Source organism: Myotis brandtii, unplaced genomic scaffold (assembly GCF_000412655.1).
Source record: "Myotis brandtii unplaced genomic scaffold, ASM41265v1 scaffold630, whole genome shotgun sequence".
In the NCBI taxonomy this organism is placed as follows: domain Eukaryota; kingdom Metazoa; phylum Chordata; class Mammalia; order Chiroptera; family Vespertilionidae; genus Myotis; species Myotis brandtii.
The window spans coordinates 2,063,656-2,081,088 of NW_005370412.1; the positions used below are offsets into that span (position 1 = coordinate 2,063,656).

Genomic DNA, 17,433 nt, shown 5'->3' on the forward strand with positions numbered 1-17,433 from the left:
AAACTGGCTAGGGCCCTCTAACCCCTTTAAAAAAAAGGACATAGAACATGGTGTAAGGTAAGGGGAAATTTTGAAAGTTTGTAATAATGGATCTTCTTGAAATCATTAATGTCAATTTTTTTCTTAAATTTCTCTTGCACGTGGTCAATATATTATTCTAATATGTTCTTAAAAACATTGTCATATTTAAGTGGAATTGAGAGGTAAATCTATTTAAAAGCAATCTGATTGCTATTTTGGCAACAGAAGCATTTGACACACTCAGGTATGGTGGCTAAATATCTATCTATATATATAAAAGCCTGAGCACCTGGCCAACCGATAGCTATGACACACACCGACCATCAGGGGGCAGATGCTCAATGCAGGAGTTGCCAAGCTGTGGTGACTTGGCAACTGCAGTTCTCAGGTGACGCCCCCAGAACCAGAGAGGAGGGAGCCGGATTCTGGGGTGCATCACCCGAGAACCACCCTCTCACAATCTGGGACCCCTCAGGTGATATTGGAGAGCTGGTTTTGCCCAAGCCCTGCAGGCCAGGCCAAAGTACCCCACCGGTGCATGCATCCGTGCACTGGGCCTCTAGTGTGTGTGTGTGTGTGTGCGTGTGTGTGTGTGTGTGTGTGTGTGTGTGTGTTTAATTCTTACCCGAGGATATTTTTCCATTGATTTTTAAAAATTGATTTCAGAGAGGAAGGGAGAGGGAGAGAGACAGAAACATCTTTTTTTAAAAAAAAATATTTTTTTATTGATTTTAAAGAGGACTGGAGAGGGAGAGGGAGATAGAAACATCAATGATGAGAGAGAATCATTGATCGGCTGCCTCCTGCATGCCCCCCACTGGGGATCGAGCCCATCACCCGGGCATGTGCCCTTGACCGGAATTGAACCTGGGACCTTTCAGTCCCCCGCTCTAGCCACCGAGCCAAACCAGCTAGAGTATGGCTAAATATTTTTAGTAGTGTATCCCTATTATTAAAAAAATTTTGAGCATCAATCTCCAAAACCTATTTCTTCCTAACATCATATACCAGTACATGCATTACTAAAATAATATATTAACAAATGTGTATATTACAAAAGAAAAGACACTTTAAATGGATGAAATAGAAAAATATAAGCATGAAATGCTAATATTTTCTTCCTGCATTCCAATGGATCTTCTTGTACCTGTTCGCTGAAAACTAGCCCGAGATAATCTAGGAAGATCATTATTCTTCTTAATATGTCTCATGTCTTTGTTCTTTAGCTACTTTTACTTCTGCATGTGGGTATGTGTGCTTCAATAAGAATATATTAGAATTCTCAAGGGACCACAAAGCCTGGGGTTTATGTAGTAGTTTCAAAGATCTATATATCTTGGCAGCAATAGCATTAAACTATTGGCTATATGAATGCTTAATTAGTCTCCAATTTTTATATCTTTAGGTATACATATGAAAACTAGTGACAGCACTTAATTTAAGTATTTACTATGTGCCAGGTACTTTCTAAGTGCTTTGCACATATGAATTAATTTAACTTCACAACAACCAAGAAGTTAAGCAATTGCCTAAGGGCACAAACCTAGTAGTGGAGGAGTGAAACCCAGGGATTCTGGCTCCAGAGCCCATGTTCTTAACCACTATCCTAGAGTGTTGCATAGCTCCTTTGGGATTTCTGTATCAAGAAAGAACGGGTTAAAATGAGGAAGGATGGGAAATATGTAGAATACCAAATGCCCACAGACCAGCTTATGAGCTTATTTTTAAAGTAAAACGATTAAGAAAAACTTAAAAATTACAGAAATTCTCAAAGGTGTTGAGGGGAAAGTGGAGACAATCTTCCATGGGACTAAAATATATAAAATTACTCTTTATTTACAGAGTTTACATATTTGATCAGTGCCCTGTTAAGCCACAAATTCACTTTTTCTCTTCAGTAGATTCTTTCCTTAAAAAACTTAAACACAAGTTTATGTGAATATTCAGAAATAAGCTAAAGTTAATAAGATAAAAATCTTCCACTTTAACTTATTGCTAACTTAGTGTGAATTTGAACAACCCAGAGATAAAAGTAGTTATCTGAGTACATTAAAACTTCTGAAAAGTTAAAACTCCTGGTAGTGTAGTGAATATAATGCCAATGTGATCAGTTTCCCTATCAAATTTTTTAAAAAACTACAAATAATTCTTCTTATGAGCATAAAAATATTGTAATCCATAAATATCAAATCAGGCTAAAAAGTGATTTAATTGTTTAAGTATTACATGACATTCTATTTCTAACCAGATGTATACATGGAATCAGTAATTTTAATAAATATGAAAAAATACACAACTTTAAAAGTTATTGAAGATAACTTATAGTATTTTTAAAAAAAGCAAATTCACAGAATACCTTTATATTTTAACTAAAAATACAGCTCCTAAGTTAGGTGTCATATGTGTATAAAGCAATATTACCTCCAGAGTCCAGAGACTCCCCGGATCTGACCTTAACAGAAGTAACAGCACTATCAGAGATGTCCTGATCATCTTCTTCAGTGTCCCCTAAAAAGAAAGAAAGGATATACTAGTATAGTCTCTACTCAAATGCTCTAAATATCTGGATTAAAAAACAAAAACAAGCATTCAACATTAAAGTAAAATCTTTTTGATGATCAGATACAAAATTGTTCTTTATTATGTTTACTTATTCTGAGTCACAATGTTTTAAATAAGCTAAAATTGAGCTGAGGCATATAATTATATTCCAACAAATATTGAGAGTAATGTTTATTAAGATTATATTCCAAAGCTTGAAAAAAAAAAAGGAAAAAAAAAAGGGAGCATTAAATAGTGGAAAAATTTTACCTTATTAACTTCAACTTATTAGTGTGTAAATTCAGACAAGATCAGTATATGCACGCATGCATGTCTATATATACATGCATATACATGTATATACATGTCCACACACAAACATTTCAATATGGAGGTGACTAATTTCAGAGTATGGTGGGCTTTAAAATGAACTAAATGGTACTGCACTATTCAAACATAGACTGGTTATGAGAATTTGAAAAACTGTTTTAATAACATAATCAAATGCCAGCATGTCAGAAACTGAAAATACTAGCTTTGCTTAAAATTATTAACTCAGACAAAAGATGCTTGAAATGTACAAAGGCTATCAACACTCATTCTATACTACTTTACCTGCCTATTTGACAGTTAAGATAAGCATGATTTTTTTTTTTTTTTCCTGGAGAAAAAGACACTATTTTCTGCTCTCACTCTTACGTATCTATCAAAATCCTAATAATGGTAACAAAAAAAGATTAAGAATATACTGTATGATATTTTAAAAGAAAATACCTTCTTCAGAGAAATTGACCTTCTGTGGGACACTAGTGGCTTCTAGAAGAGAAAAGCATACATGTTTATAACATTAAAGGCTAAAGCTTAGGAATAAAAACATCTAAATTAAGAAAAGGTCTTACGTATCTATCAAAATCCTAATAATGGTAACAAAAAAAGATTAAGAATATACTGTATGATATTTTAAAAGAAAATACCTTCTTCAGAGAAATTGACCTTCTGTGGGACACTAGTGGCTTCTAGAAGAGAAAAGCATACATGTTTATAACATTAAAGGCTAAAGCTTAGGAATAAAAACATCTAAATTAAGAAAAGGCGCCGAAACCAAAAAGAAAAGGGACCATAAAGATAAAATGAACTATTTTGTTGTTAAATCCAAGAAGAGTCTATTATTTCCCTCTACTGACCATAAAGATAAAATGAACTATTTTTTTGTTAAATCCAAGAAGAGTCTATTATTTCCCTCTACTCTATTTCAGGAATAAGTTTGATATAAACTAAAATCAGAAAGTTTATTTTTCCTTTACCCACAGGTCTATTTGTACTCTAAAATGTAACCTGTATTTGCAGATATTAGAATTTAATAGAATGAGATTGTCAATCCCACAAAATAACTTCTGAGATTTTGATTGGAATTGCATTGAGTCTATAGATTAACTGGGAAGAAGTGGCATCTTGACAATATTGAGTCTTCCTCTATCGATGAAAATGGAATTGTCTCTTTCATTTATTTAGTAGTTCTTTGATTTCATTAATTGGTTTTTTTAGTTTTCCTTAAGTCTTATACACATTTTATTAGATTTATGTAAGTATTTCATTTTGGGGGATACTGACAGTAATTATATTGTGTTTGTAATTTTAAACTTCTCTTGTTCATTGCTGGTATATAGGAAAAGTGATTGATTGTATATTAATGTTGTATCCTACAACCTTACTATATAATTGCTTATTAGTTTCAGCAGTTTTTGTCCATTCTTTTGAATTTTCTACATAGATGATCATGCCACCTGTGAACAAAGACATTTTTATTTCTTCCTTCTCAACTTGTATACCTTTTATTTCCTTTTCATGTCTTATTGCATTAGCTAGAACTTACAGCACAATGTTGAAAAGAAGTGGTGAGTGAGGGCATCCTTGCCTTATACCTGATGTTACTAAAGCTTTCAGTTTCTCATCTCTAAGTACATCTGCTGTAAGGCGGTCTTTTTGTAGATAGTTTTAATCAAGTTGAGAAAGTTCCCCTCTATTTCTAGTTTACTAAGAGTTTTTATATGAATGGGTGTTGGAGTCTGTCAAATGCTTTCCTTGCATCTACTGACATGATCATGTAACTTTTCTTTAGTTTGTTGATGTGCTAGATTACATTAATTAATTTTTAATAATTTTTATGTACATTTTTGGGGTTTGGTATTTCTGGTTCTAGCATATGGGCTGGTCACCGACATGTAGGAAGTGGTTAAAAATAAATGTTTATTTAATGAATGCATAGATTTTAGGATCACAGAATAAAAGCTTTTAAGTTAAGACTTTTGCTAATATTTCTCATACTTTAATAAAACATTACTTGGCAACTTAAGAAAAATCACCTGAAATTAGTGCTTAATAATCAGATTTTATACAAGGTTTTAAACATTCCACTTGTCTTTATCTTTTTAACCTAAGCTGCAAAATATTTACAGGTATACTGTATATTTAAATACCATCTGATAATGAATCAGCAGCATCTATGACTACATAAGTTTTAATTTCATTTCCCTCTTTTGTTATTCAGCTTCCTGTATTTTAAACTTCTTGGCTGCTACATGCATAAGTTTAAAACATTAAATAAATATAACTAGCTTGTGTGGCTCAGTGGTTGAACATCAATCCATGAACCATGAGGTCACTGGTTTGATTCCTGGTCAGGCACATGCCCGGGTTTCAGGTTAGATCCCTAGTAGGAGGCATGCAGGAGGCAGCTGATCAATATTTCTCTTTCATAGATGTTTCTATCTCTCTTTCTCCCTTCCTCTCTCTGTAAAAATCAATAAAAAGATATTTTAAAAACATTGAATCGATATATATGGTATTATTCTTCTTTATGCTCATACAGAAGTTCTGATAAATTAAAACCCTTTTTGCAACAATAATACCCTTAATTTTAAAGTTACCTGTGGCTCTGACAAATATATAGACACATGGCAATAATTAAATGTGCTGTTATGCTGTAACTTTTCCAACAACCTCAACCAAATTACAAAAAGGTACTTTCAGAAATCCTAGGTCTTTGTTGCAAGAATAGATCACTTACAACCATGTTCTCTGATGGAGACCACTAATTGTAACACTTTGTTCACTTTCTTTTGTATGATCGCAGTTTTTTGTTTGTTGTTATTTTTTTAAAATATATTTTATTGAATTCAGAGAGGGAGTGGGATAGAGAAACATCAATGATGAGAGAGAATCACTGATTGGCTGCCTCCTGCATCCCACCACACTGAGGATTGAGCCCACAACCCAGGCATGTGCCCCTGGCTGGAATCGAACCTGGGACCCTTCAGTCCACAGGCCGACGCTCTATCCACTGAGCCAAACCGGCCAGGCTGTTTGTTTTTTATTGCAGTTTTTAAAGAAAATACACGCCCTGACTGGTTTGGCTCAGAGGATAGAGCGTTGGCCTGTGGACTCAAGGGTCCCAGGTTTGATTCCAGTCATGGGCACCACAAATAAATTAAAAAAATAAAAGAAAATACAAAGTTCCTGGTAACTTCTACTAATGTATAAACGTTCCTATTCCTAGAGATCTGTGGAATGTGTTGGTGTGAGGAGGGAAGGGTACTCAAGCAAATATAAGCTTTGCTTACCTTGTTTTTTGTCTGGGGGCAAAGATATGAAGATTTCATAAAATGAGATTATCATGCTTTCTCAAAGGAAAGACCAGATAGGAGTCATTGTGTCTCCTTCCTATCTTCTTGTGCTGTCAGTACAACCTAGCTTGGAGTGTTACAATAAATCCTTGTCCAGGCAAGGATGTACCTCTTTGAATGTACTCTTAGAACAAACAAATGACAATTTGAGTGATTTGCTGTCTGTATTCCTGCCATTGGTATAAACGAGGGGTCAGCAAACTTATTCCATAAAGGGCCAAATGGCAAATATTTTAGGCTTTGTGAGCCATGTAAGTTCTCTGCAGTTCACATATATATGAATACGCATATTCTCATAGATATGTATGTGAAATATAGGTATTTCACAAAATATAAATATTTTTTTAAGCTCACAAACTGTACAAAAAACAGGACTGCAGATCAGATTTTACTCAGAGGCTATAGTTTTCTGACCTTGGTATAGATACCTTTAAGAATAGCACCTATAAAATTATTCGATGCCAACCATGCTTTTGAGAACAGAGTGGAGCAGCAGGAAGAAGAGACTAAGGAATAGCTTGAGGCTATTACTAGTATTCAAGTTCCATGAATAGCCATTTGAATAACTCCATTCTCTGTATTAATCTCAGAAATTTCCTTCAAACTGGAAAGCATGTGATTTAAAGTTAATTTTTATTATAAAATACTTATAAAAATAATTTTCATTCAAGCATAGAAAGTAGAAGTGCAGGATTATCTTAGCTCAAAGTCCTCTTCCAATTAAGAGTCTGACTTTGTCACCCAAATAAATTCAATAAAAGAAAAAAAACCCTAATTTTAAAAGAAAAATAAAAAGGTTAAAAAAATAAAAAGAACCTGACATAAAAACATTCTTTCTTTAAGTTTTAAAATAGAGCACTTGAGAAACTGGTGTCTGGGTAAAAGTCCACAATTGCTGTGTATTTTCAGTACCCAGACACTAAAAATCCTGAAGTCTCTAAAGAAATTAGCCTCAGCTTAAGTGAAAGACAAATTTTTTAAAAGCTGCAGCTATTTATAAAGAAAAATTAAGCCTCTCTCCTTCTGATTCATCTCCAAATTTAGAAAAGAACTGTAACTTAAAACTATGTCTAACCACAATCAATGTAGATTCACTTAAAGCCACAGATCTTGGTGTCTCATGTCCTATATGAATAAAACACTGAAAAGAATTAAAACTAGGTCAACAAACATGGCGAAGGACACTAAACTTACTATAAAAAAAAATTTCAGCCGAAACCGGTTTGGCTCAGTGGATAGAGCGTCGGCCTGTGGACTGAAAGGTCCCAGGTTCGATTCTGGTCAAGGGCATGTACCTTGGTTGCAGGCACATTCCCAGTGGGAGATGTGCAGGAGGCAGCTGATCGATGTTTCTCTCTCATCGATGTTTCTAACTCTATCACTCTCCCTTCCTCTCTGTAAAAAATCAATAAAATATATTTAAAAAATTTCAAATTCACTTTCTAAGTCAAGAAAAAAACCTTAATTGGTAAGTTGTTATCTCCTTTCTCTCAATAGTGTGACTTTAACAAAGGCTAACTAAAATGAAAATGTATTTGTTCTTTCACGAATTTTAACAATAGTATAACAAAATACATAATTTCAAATAGAACAACCACCAAGGCTGTTAAGAAAGGTCTTGGTCATAGGGACAGTGCCCCACACGGTGAGATAATGAACAAAGTAATATTCTCAAGCCAGTGACCAAAAGTGAGTACTCCTGTATTCTACTGATAATCAGAATCCTCAAAAAGAACCTAGAAAAATTAGAAATTAACAAACCTAATTCACTCATTTCAGTATTTCCATTTGTTTTGTATGCTGCATCTGCAAGAGAGATAGAGAGAAAAAGATTAGAGCTTAAAAGGAAATGCATCATATGGTTCTTTACCACAGGTTCATCATCAAAACCATAACAGATCTTTATCATTGTAATACTTGATAGTCATAAAAAAAAAATCAACCTAACTTTTTCTTACAGAATATAACTGAGGAATAGAAAACTAATGTGAAGATAAATAAGCTTCCTTTTTACTTGCTATAATAAAGCATCCTTATGGGCCAAAAAACTCTGAAAATGAAGCAGAAGTAGACTTCGCTAGTTTTCTTTCATAGCCATGAAATCAATTTAAGGCAACACTCTTTTAAGGTATTAGTCAAAAAGAAATGTAATGGAGGCAGGGAAATTTTATAGCCCTGAGCCACAAAGCCTGTCTTGAATTTTTTATTAGCCTTATACTGGAAAGAATAAAAAGTCCCTGACCCTAGTTTGAAATCATCGTGCTAACAAAAAGAAACATGTAAAAAACACCTCTTAAAAAGGCTGAAGAAGCAAGCCCTTTATATTGTTATCTAAAAATATGTCACAATATATGTTAAATAAAAACAAACATTATAGAGGTGCAAAAATATTTATTGGGCTAAAGGGAGGAAAGATCATTTATACATGAATTTCCTTATATCTCCATAAAATATCTCTGGAAGAACACCTAAGAAACTGACAAAATTGGCTGCCTCTGATGAGATGGCTGGGTAAAGGAGAGGGGGAGCTGGATGACTTTTCGTTGTATATTTACAGTAACTTTCGAATTTTGAAACATATGAATTTATAAACTGCATTTATAAAAATGTTAAACCAACAGACAATTTCTTACCAGATCGTGGACTTCTTAGAGGGGGTCTAAGCAGGTCGAGTACAGAATCTCCACTCATCACTAATATGGGAGAAAAAACACTTAAGAATATGTAAAATATCCAACACACTAGATTTATTATACAGTCATCTATTAATTCAACAAAGGTGTTTCTGTGCTTCCCGTTATGTTAAGTATAAGGATACACTACTGAACTAGAGACAAGTTTCCTGCCATAAAAAATTTACGGACTTGATGGAAAAATTGATAATTTTTTTTAGCAGACCGTATTTGTATAAAAGGAAAGGAATACCAAATAAAACTCTCCTAAATTTCTCAGTTAGAAACCAAACTCTGATGCTATACACCTCAAATTAATATAATACTGAATGTCAACTGTAATTGAAAAAAAAATTTTTTTTAACAAAAAACAATCTGTATGAGCACAGAGAAGAAAACAACAAAAAAAATCTTTCCTGCATGCTCCAGTGTGTGTGTGTGTGTGTGTATGTGTGTCTGTATATATGTGTGTGTGTGTATATATACATGATACTCGAAGGAGACAAAGTACCAGGAAAGAGGTATCAGATGACCAGTGACACAGTTATTTTTACTAGGTTGTTTTAGAAAGTGGCCTCTTTGGTTAGGTCTTTATTCTTAAGGGCATCTTTGGATAAATTTCTCTCAGACCACATCAGTGGCCCTACATGCAATTACAGAATATATAATATTCAAAATACCAACTTAAACTGAAAGTCTATAATGCTATAAGGAAGAGGAAGGGCCTATCCTTAAACTTGTACTTAAAGCAAATCTTCCAACAAAGAGTGACTCCCATTTAATAATTCCTCTGCTAGACAGACTTTACAAGCATTTAATAATTCCCTAAAATTTTTTTCCTTTCATTCAGAAGCATGAGATGGGAGCATGTCAAATGCTGGATATAGAAAGATTTATAAAAGCACCTTTTAGAGCAGTGATGGTGAACCTATGACACGCGTGTCAGAGGTGACACACGAACTCATTTTTTTGGTTGATTTTTCTTTGTTAAATGGCATTAAATATATAAAATAAATATCAAAAATATAAGTCTTTGTTTTACTATGGTTGCAAATATCAAAAAATTTCTATGTGACACGGCACCAAAGTTAAGTTAGGGTTTTTCAAAATGCTGACACGCCGAGCTCAAAAGGTTCGCCATCACTGTTTTAGAGTAAGAGAACCCTGAGTATCTCCAATCTCCCGAAGATGCACATAACCGGATTTCTAGTTATATAGTATGCACAGTGTACTATCAAAATATTCCAAGTAATCTACTATATAATGGTCTATATAGGCTGACACTCAACAGTCTTCAGTACATCAATTCACTTAACTCTGTAATTTTTCTTTTTTTGTTGTTGTTAATCCTCACCTGAGGATTTTTTCTATTGATCTTTTAGAGAGAGTAGAAGGGAGAGGAAAAGACAGAAACATCAATGTGAAAGAAATGCATCAATTGGTTGCCTCCTGCACGCATCCCAACCAGGGCCGGGGCTAGGGAGGAGCCTGCAACCAAGGTACGTGCCCTTGACAGGAATCGAACTTGGGACCCTTTGGTCCACAGGCTGACGCTCTATCCATTGAACCAAATGGCCAGGGCTTAACTCTGTAGTTTTTATAAATTTACCCTAAATTTTAAAAATAAGAAAATTTTGCTTCTTCAGGTATAAGGGACATGCAATTAAATCTACTGTAAATAAAACTTCAAGAATATGCTTTTTCCAAAGGGCCTGAAATGTCTGATTATAGCACGGATTACTCAAAGCATTTTTCCAAGATAGTTTATAATCTTAACACAGTAACATAGGCTGTTCAAGGAATTAAGCTTAAAGAGAACTGAAGTTGAACCAGATGTACTTTATTCTAAATTGAGAATAGAACAGTTCAAACTATAAAGCATAATTGTCTTAGAAGCAATGGATAAGAAAATAAGTCAGGATTTGGGTTAAAAAATCCAGGGATGATCAGTTTCAATAGTTATAATCATCTGATGTGGGACTGTCCTAATATCAAAAAAAGCAAATTGAAAAGAAATGGAACTAAAACAAAAGATACTAAGCACTAATAAATTTAGTTAATTCTTTCCCCTGCTTTTCAAAATAGTTAAGTTTTAAAAACTTAAGTAGATTATCAAGTGTAGCCTACTTCCATGCTACATTGAGATACTAAGATGCAAATATTTTTAGACTTTAACATCTCTGAATTGGGATGCATCACACCATCTATGGCATATTACAGTTTACTAGCAGCATTTCTTCCTTCTAAGTGGTACGTAAAACAATGACAGTGTATCTTACAGATGATATCTTAGATTTCATAAAATGTAGTATCAAATGGACAAGACTGACTTTTCTATGCAAACCATTTAACCCATTTTAAATGAAAGGCGGGTAAGGCAGTTCACCCATTTATACTACTGGGTAGCTAATTATTACATGGGAGAGTGACAGTGATACTTGGGGAAAATAAAAGGGCCTTGTGACTGAGTAAGTTATGAGACACACAGTTATGTGACTGAATTAATACACATGAAGTGGCTGGCACTTAGTAGGCACTACAGTACTCGTACGCTGTCTTTTCTTGACACATTGCTTAATTCAATAAACAACTATTAAGAAGATTCACTGAAACTAAATGAAGTATGATTTGGGACGCCTGATGAACCAGGTTATAATCTGTACATAAAAAAAGTTGCCGGGGTTAAGGGAAAAAACCAAAATCACTCTCTCACCTGAAGTCTCTTGTATTCTCCTGACAGTTTTCTTTGAGACTGTTTGGCTTACAACAGTTTGTGGAGATAGCTCTTCCTCTAAAGAATAGATAAGACAATTGTCAAAATTCAGAATACAAGATCTGGGTAGAGAGTATATATTCATGTTAATAGCAATATATGAGCAGAAATGCAAGTAATTCATTGCTTTAGAAATGTGAAATTAAGTTTACCAGAACTTACAAATGTACCTAGTCAGAACCACAATTAAAAAACAAACAAAAAACTCCTCCCCACTGATGCTTTACCACAAAAACATATTACTTTAAAAATTTTAAAAGATGGACTAGAGCAGCAATCTTCAACGTGTGTGCCGCAAGAATTTTTAAAGCACACAATACCTGACTACTTAGGGACACTGACCTCTTTTCCCTTGGGTTTTCAAATTTTAAAAATGACAGCCACCTGGTGTAAATGAATCAAAATTATGCCTTTTTTGTTGTTGTTCGTATCGGTCAAAAATATAATTTTTGGTGAGCACAGAATTTTAGTAATTAGTTTATGTGCACCATGAGATGAAAAAGGTTGAAAATCGCTGGGCTAGTATCAAATGATGTGGAAGAAAGCAGAAGAGTAAAAAAATGTTTAGATCCTTATAGATGTACTTAAATAGAGGCATATCCTTTATGTGTTAAAAATATTAACTGACACAGCTGCATTAGACTCTGTAGAAGAGTCCATACTATTTAACAGGTCTTGTTAAATAAAAAGATGTGCAAAGCATTCTTCCAGACATTGAAGGAGATGCAGAAGCACTATCAAATATATATGATAGGATCTCTGTCTTCAGGAACACACGGGGTGGAGCAAAAGTAGGTTTTCAGCTGTGAGTACCAGAAACAGAGTTCATTCTTGTATTATTATTTATTAATTACTGTATGACTTCCCATAGGAACAACTGTCTCGAGTGACTACACCCTATAGTAATTTACATATCTTTAACATAAAGTTTCCAAAATGAACACATCTTCAAATGTGTCAGCACTTCATATGTCATCAGGTAAACGGGCAGCCTATTCCTCTACTCTAAGCTGAAAATCCACGTCCTCTTCATATCTATGGTCTAAGAATGTAATCCCATTGTGATTCAGACCCCTGGCTTCTTACCTCATCTGTGCCTTACATGGGCTAACCGCTAACATGAAACATCACCTGTGACTCTGCTAGGTGGGGGCCTGGGGGCAAGGTGTTGATTCGCCTGTGACTCATGTAACAGGATACACTAACTTTGTCAGCATCCTTCTGGCCCATTTGTCGGGCTACTACTACTTAATCGTTGCGATTACAATGAGGCCCCCAGAGTGGCGAATGTTGGGCGCAGACCACCACACGAGAAAGAGAAACCGGCTCCAGTCCATCAGACCCAGGGGGCTTCCAGTTCAAGATAACTGTCCGACCCCATCTCGGTGTGCGGATCTGGGCGGGGTCTCAAATCAATGCACAGACTACTCACAGATCCCCACCCTCGTCCCTCACGTGGACAGTGCAGGGAAAAGACTGGGAGTTGGGTTAGAACCGTAATCCGCAGCTGGGAACTTTTGGCCTCTGAGAATGAAAGGAGGAACTGTAAGCGGCTTTAGCAGAAACAGCCGCGGGCTAGAGGAAACCGCAGTGAAACCGAGCCTGGGGCGATCCGATGTCCCGCCAGCCGCCCAGCTCGCCGTCCCTCGTGAAGACGTGCGGAAAGAGGCAATCCCGACACCCCTAAACGGATGCCCAGGGCTCCCCGGCTCTGCTCACTGCCCCGCGCGACTGCCTCTCGTCCTCCCGCCTGTGCCTCTTTCCCCCCTGCGGTCGGGGTGGACGGCACGAGAGAACCCACTTCACCCGAGCGGAGGAGCCGGGGCGGGGATGAGCCCGTGCGGGGATGAATGAGCTCGGCAGGGACAGCCCGCCCTCCCGCACTCGCTCTCGGACTTGCGGGACTGTTACCTCCGTCCGCCTCACCTTCTGAGGAATGCGAGTCCCGTAACCGTCTCCGGGCCATCACCGGCTGTGGCGGAGGCTGCGGTGAGTTCTCCTGCTGGAGGCGCGCAGCCCTTCGCGTTCTCATCTCCACGGCTTCCTGGAGTCGCGGCTGCCTCCGAGGCTGAGACCGAAGGTTGTAGGCGCGCTCTCTCACTTCCTCTTTCGTAGCATGGGGCCGGAACTCCTTTAGCTGGATTCGTTTTCCCATCGGAGATCTATCTTTGGCCACCGGGGGCTCGACGTCGCCGTACACTTCCGGCGGCTCTTCCGAGAACCTCACTTCCCGCCGGGCGTGGCGCGACGGCGACGGAGTTCCGGGCGCAGGTGCGTCACTGCCGCCGCCCAGTTCAGGGGCGAGCCGGCGCCTTCCCTCCCGCAGGGGGGCTCGGGGTGTCACGTGCAGCCCCCATCCTTCAATCACCGACTCCGCCCGCCGCCCGTCGCCCGCCATAGTTGTTGTCGTAGCTTGCGTCTATCTCCCCTAGATGGTTTGGGGGCCCTAAGTTCACCTGCCGTTGGTGACGATGGCTTTTCGGGGTGCCGGGCGGTGGTCGCGGTGGTCAGGGGGGCAGTTGCGAGTCGCCGGGGCTGCCGCCTGCGTCGTCGCTGCTGTGCTGCAAACCCGCCTCTGGGCCCATGGTGTGTCCGAGGGCGAGGGCTGTGCGAGAGGCAGTGCCCTGCTGGGTCAGCTGCTGTGGGTCACTCCCGCCTCTTGGCTGCAGGCACCAAAGAGGAGGAGAAGAGGGAGGCGGCCTTCGCTGTCCTCGGCCTTGGAGGAGAGAGGGAGGGGACGACGCAGAAGGGACAACCGGCTGGGCAAATGGCGTGCCCTAAGCCCAGCTGCTCGTGGCAACTGTTGCCCGCGCGCGGAGACGCCCGCGCTGGCAGCCGGTAGCGAGTGTGGGAAAGCGGAGGAGACGGGATGGAGAAGTGTCGGGCCCCCCGCCCCCCTCCCCCGGCTGTTGCGCAGTTTTCCTGGAACCTTTTTGACCCGCCGCTGCCTTAGCCATGCCTGCAAATGCCCCTAGCAGGCAGGAGTGATGATGATAAAGATACTTTTGCAGGTGTCACCTTTTCTTGGAGAAGAATTTGGTTTCAGGCTCTTGATGAGAGCAGTTACCCGGTTTTAAATTGTAAGTCACCTGTTGAGTGTAGAAATGGGAACGACAGGCACACGCGGGTGGGTTCCCCCAGTGAAGCCAACGCACAGCTCATGTCATTCCTGGGAAGCTCTTCCAGCAGCGCCGCTCTGAACCCGGGTGCTGTATTACGGGCAGGGAAATGAACAGATACATGGATTAAAGACAGCTGTAACTTTAGCTTGTGATCTGTTATTTTTACTTTGATGCTGGGCATGACTCGATGATACTGCATTTGATTCGGGGATTCCTGTGTTGAGTTTACTGAATAAAAAGCACTGTTAGTTTCATATCCGTATACCATACTTATGGATGTAGATAATTACAAATATCTAACCAAATTTACAGACACTTGGGGGAGGGGAATTAAGTTAGTGTAAAGTCTGAAAAATTAAAAGATTGTTACCTTCAAAATATACACTTCAAAATCCTCATGGAGGATTTTTTAAATAATTCATTTCAGTAGTGTATAGATCTTAAAAATGGAATGATTCTGAAAATTTCGAAGGTATTGTTTATTTTTTCAAGTATTTTAAATCACCTTAGAATGATTTTGAGCAACTCATTTGTTCAAACTGGGCACAAATTTCAATATAATGAAATCTTAACATGTTCTATGTTTTCACTAATAGGCCATATATTTGGTCACAGACACAAGGAGTTGCATGCTTTAAAGAGGGAAGTTTTAACCTGTTAATGTAGCTTAGCTTTGCTATATACAATATAGCCAAAGAGACTGGAGAAACAGGCACAAGGCAGGTGCTAACTTTAAAAAAAAACATCTTTTAAGGGCAAATTAGAAGCATATTCTCCCTTGTCAGCTTGAGTTAGATAGTATGTTTGGAGAACTTGTGGGACTTCTTTTCCAACAAAATGCTTGGTCAATACCTGGCTTTTGTTTTAAGTAATACTTTCTGCATAAGGTGCCTATTATATTACTAATTAAGCTATAATAGTAAAAGTTCTGTAATGCAGTTATTAAAGGATATAAAACTTTATGGTATTAATATACAGTGTTCATATTATGAACATTAATGCATACAATAAAAGCCTCTAACACATTTACCAGGACAGGTAACTATATAGAAACTTGGATACAGACTTGTAAAACTTAGGTTTGGGTAACATATTAAAAAAGAAAGGACAAGAGGCTCTACATATTATTGGCTAATCAAATCAATGTGTTATTTTATAATTAAGAATGCTTGTGAAGTTTTAGGAATGGCTTCCTAAAAATATGAATCATGAGAATCTTAAAATCAGAGGCATGGTAACTAACATTAACACATATTTGCTTAGGATTTTCCCTACTTCATCTAAGTAATAAGAATACATAATCCTAGCTCTGCCATACCTGCCTCCCACACCTAGCAACCTTACAAATACCAACTTTCATCATAACTGTGAGGTAAAGTTAAAGCCTAGGCAAACCAGTTATTCTGCTGTAGATGTGTTCCAAGCTACAGGGGTGTCCAAAACAGGTGACATTACAGAGACAGTAGATTCATAGTCAAAACTAGAAGGGAACTGGGCCACTGACACCAAGAGGAGGCATGAGCTCTGGATGTTAGAAATTTACTTTGGGAATTTTAAATATGTAGAATAATTCAGTGAATCAAAGGAGAAGACAGGTACGACATGATTATAACATGATACAGGGGTGGGCAAAAGTAGGTTTATAGTTCATATAAAAGACATTCAGGTTATTAATAGTTTCATTAACTCAAAAGAATGTCACAATGGGGCAGTGCACTTAGGTACAATCTTGTAAGTGCTCAAATTGCTGGCCTTCATTATTTGTACATTCTTACAGTTTTTGAAAATCAGTAAACAAACATGAATTTCATTGACCTGTTTGGGTAGCCTCACTGCCTCCTGAGGTGGTTGAATTCAACCTACTGCCCACCCCTGTACTCATTAATTCACATATTTATTAAACATCTATGCTGGCACATAATAGATATTTAATAAATATATGAATTAAGTTAATGAGTATATTCTTTATCCCTAGGGAATTTGCCATTAATTAGGGAAGGCATATACAAAAATTACAATTGAGATTAAATGACTGGCATTAATGTATATACTTAGCTGTTAGTCCTAGGTCTAGACATCTAGTGTTCTTGACACTGGATTTCTAAATAAAGCAGCTATTTAAAATGAAACATTTTGCCCTAACTAGTTTGGCTGAGTGGATAGAGCATCAGCCTGTGGACTAAAAGGTCCCAGGTTTGATTCTGGTCAGGGGCACATGCCTGGGTTGCAGGCTTGATCTCCAGTAAGGGGTGTGCAGTGCAGGAGGCAGCTGATCAATGATTCTCATCACTGATGTTTCTATCACTCTCTCCTTCTCCCTTCCTCTCTGAAATCAATAAAAATATATCAAAAAATAAAAATGAAACATTTTAAAATAAGAATTTTTGTATATGAATTTTGTTTAGGGTAAGCAGAAATCCAGTTATATACTGAGGAGAAAATCTATCAGTCCATTCACATTTGTGCTCAGCTAGGCAAATGACTTTGGGGTTATATCTTAGTAGAAAGAGGCAACATTGTTATTTTTAATAAGGAAGTAATGATTAAAATATTAAAAAGAGGAAGGAAATTAAAGACAGTAGCTGGTTTCATTTATTCCCCATTCCCACAGGTGGTAGACA

At 37.6% G+C, this 17,433-nt stretch overlaps 1 protein-coding gene across 3 annotated transcripts in view; it reads right to left on the reverse strand.

Annotated features, from left to right (window-relative positions):
* Positions 1-14,982, reverse strand: part of TOR1AIP1 (torsin A interacting protein 1) — a 29,020-nt gene extending 14,038 nt beyond the window's left edge. The window contains exons 1-6 of one of the 3 annotated variants that reach the window (XM_014528350.1): positions 13,602-14,982; positions 11,631-11,708; positions 8,879-8,938; positions 8,007-8,051; positions 3,337-3,378; positions 2,443-2,529 (exon numbers count right to left, since the gene is read on the reverse strand). In XM_014528350.1, the coding sequence (XP_014383836.1) occupies positions 2,443-2,529; positions 3,337-3,378; positions 8,007-8,051; positions 8,879-8,938; positions 11,631-11,708; positions 13,602-14,088 (799 nt within the window). In that variant the 5' untranslated portion in view covers positions 14,089-14,982. Of the gene's footprint in view, positions 1-2,442; positions 2,530-3,336; positions 3,379-3,536; positions 3,579-8,006; positions 8,052-8,878; positions 8,939-11,630; positions 11,709-13,601 lie in introns of all 3 variants that reach the window. The other 2 variants (XM_014528349.1, XM_005880238.2) reach the window with 2 other exon arrangements.
* Positions 14,983-17,433: the final 2,451 nt, after the last annotated feature.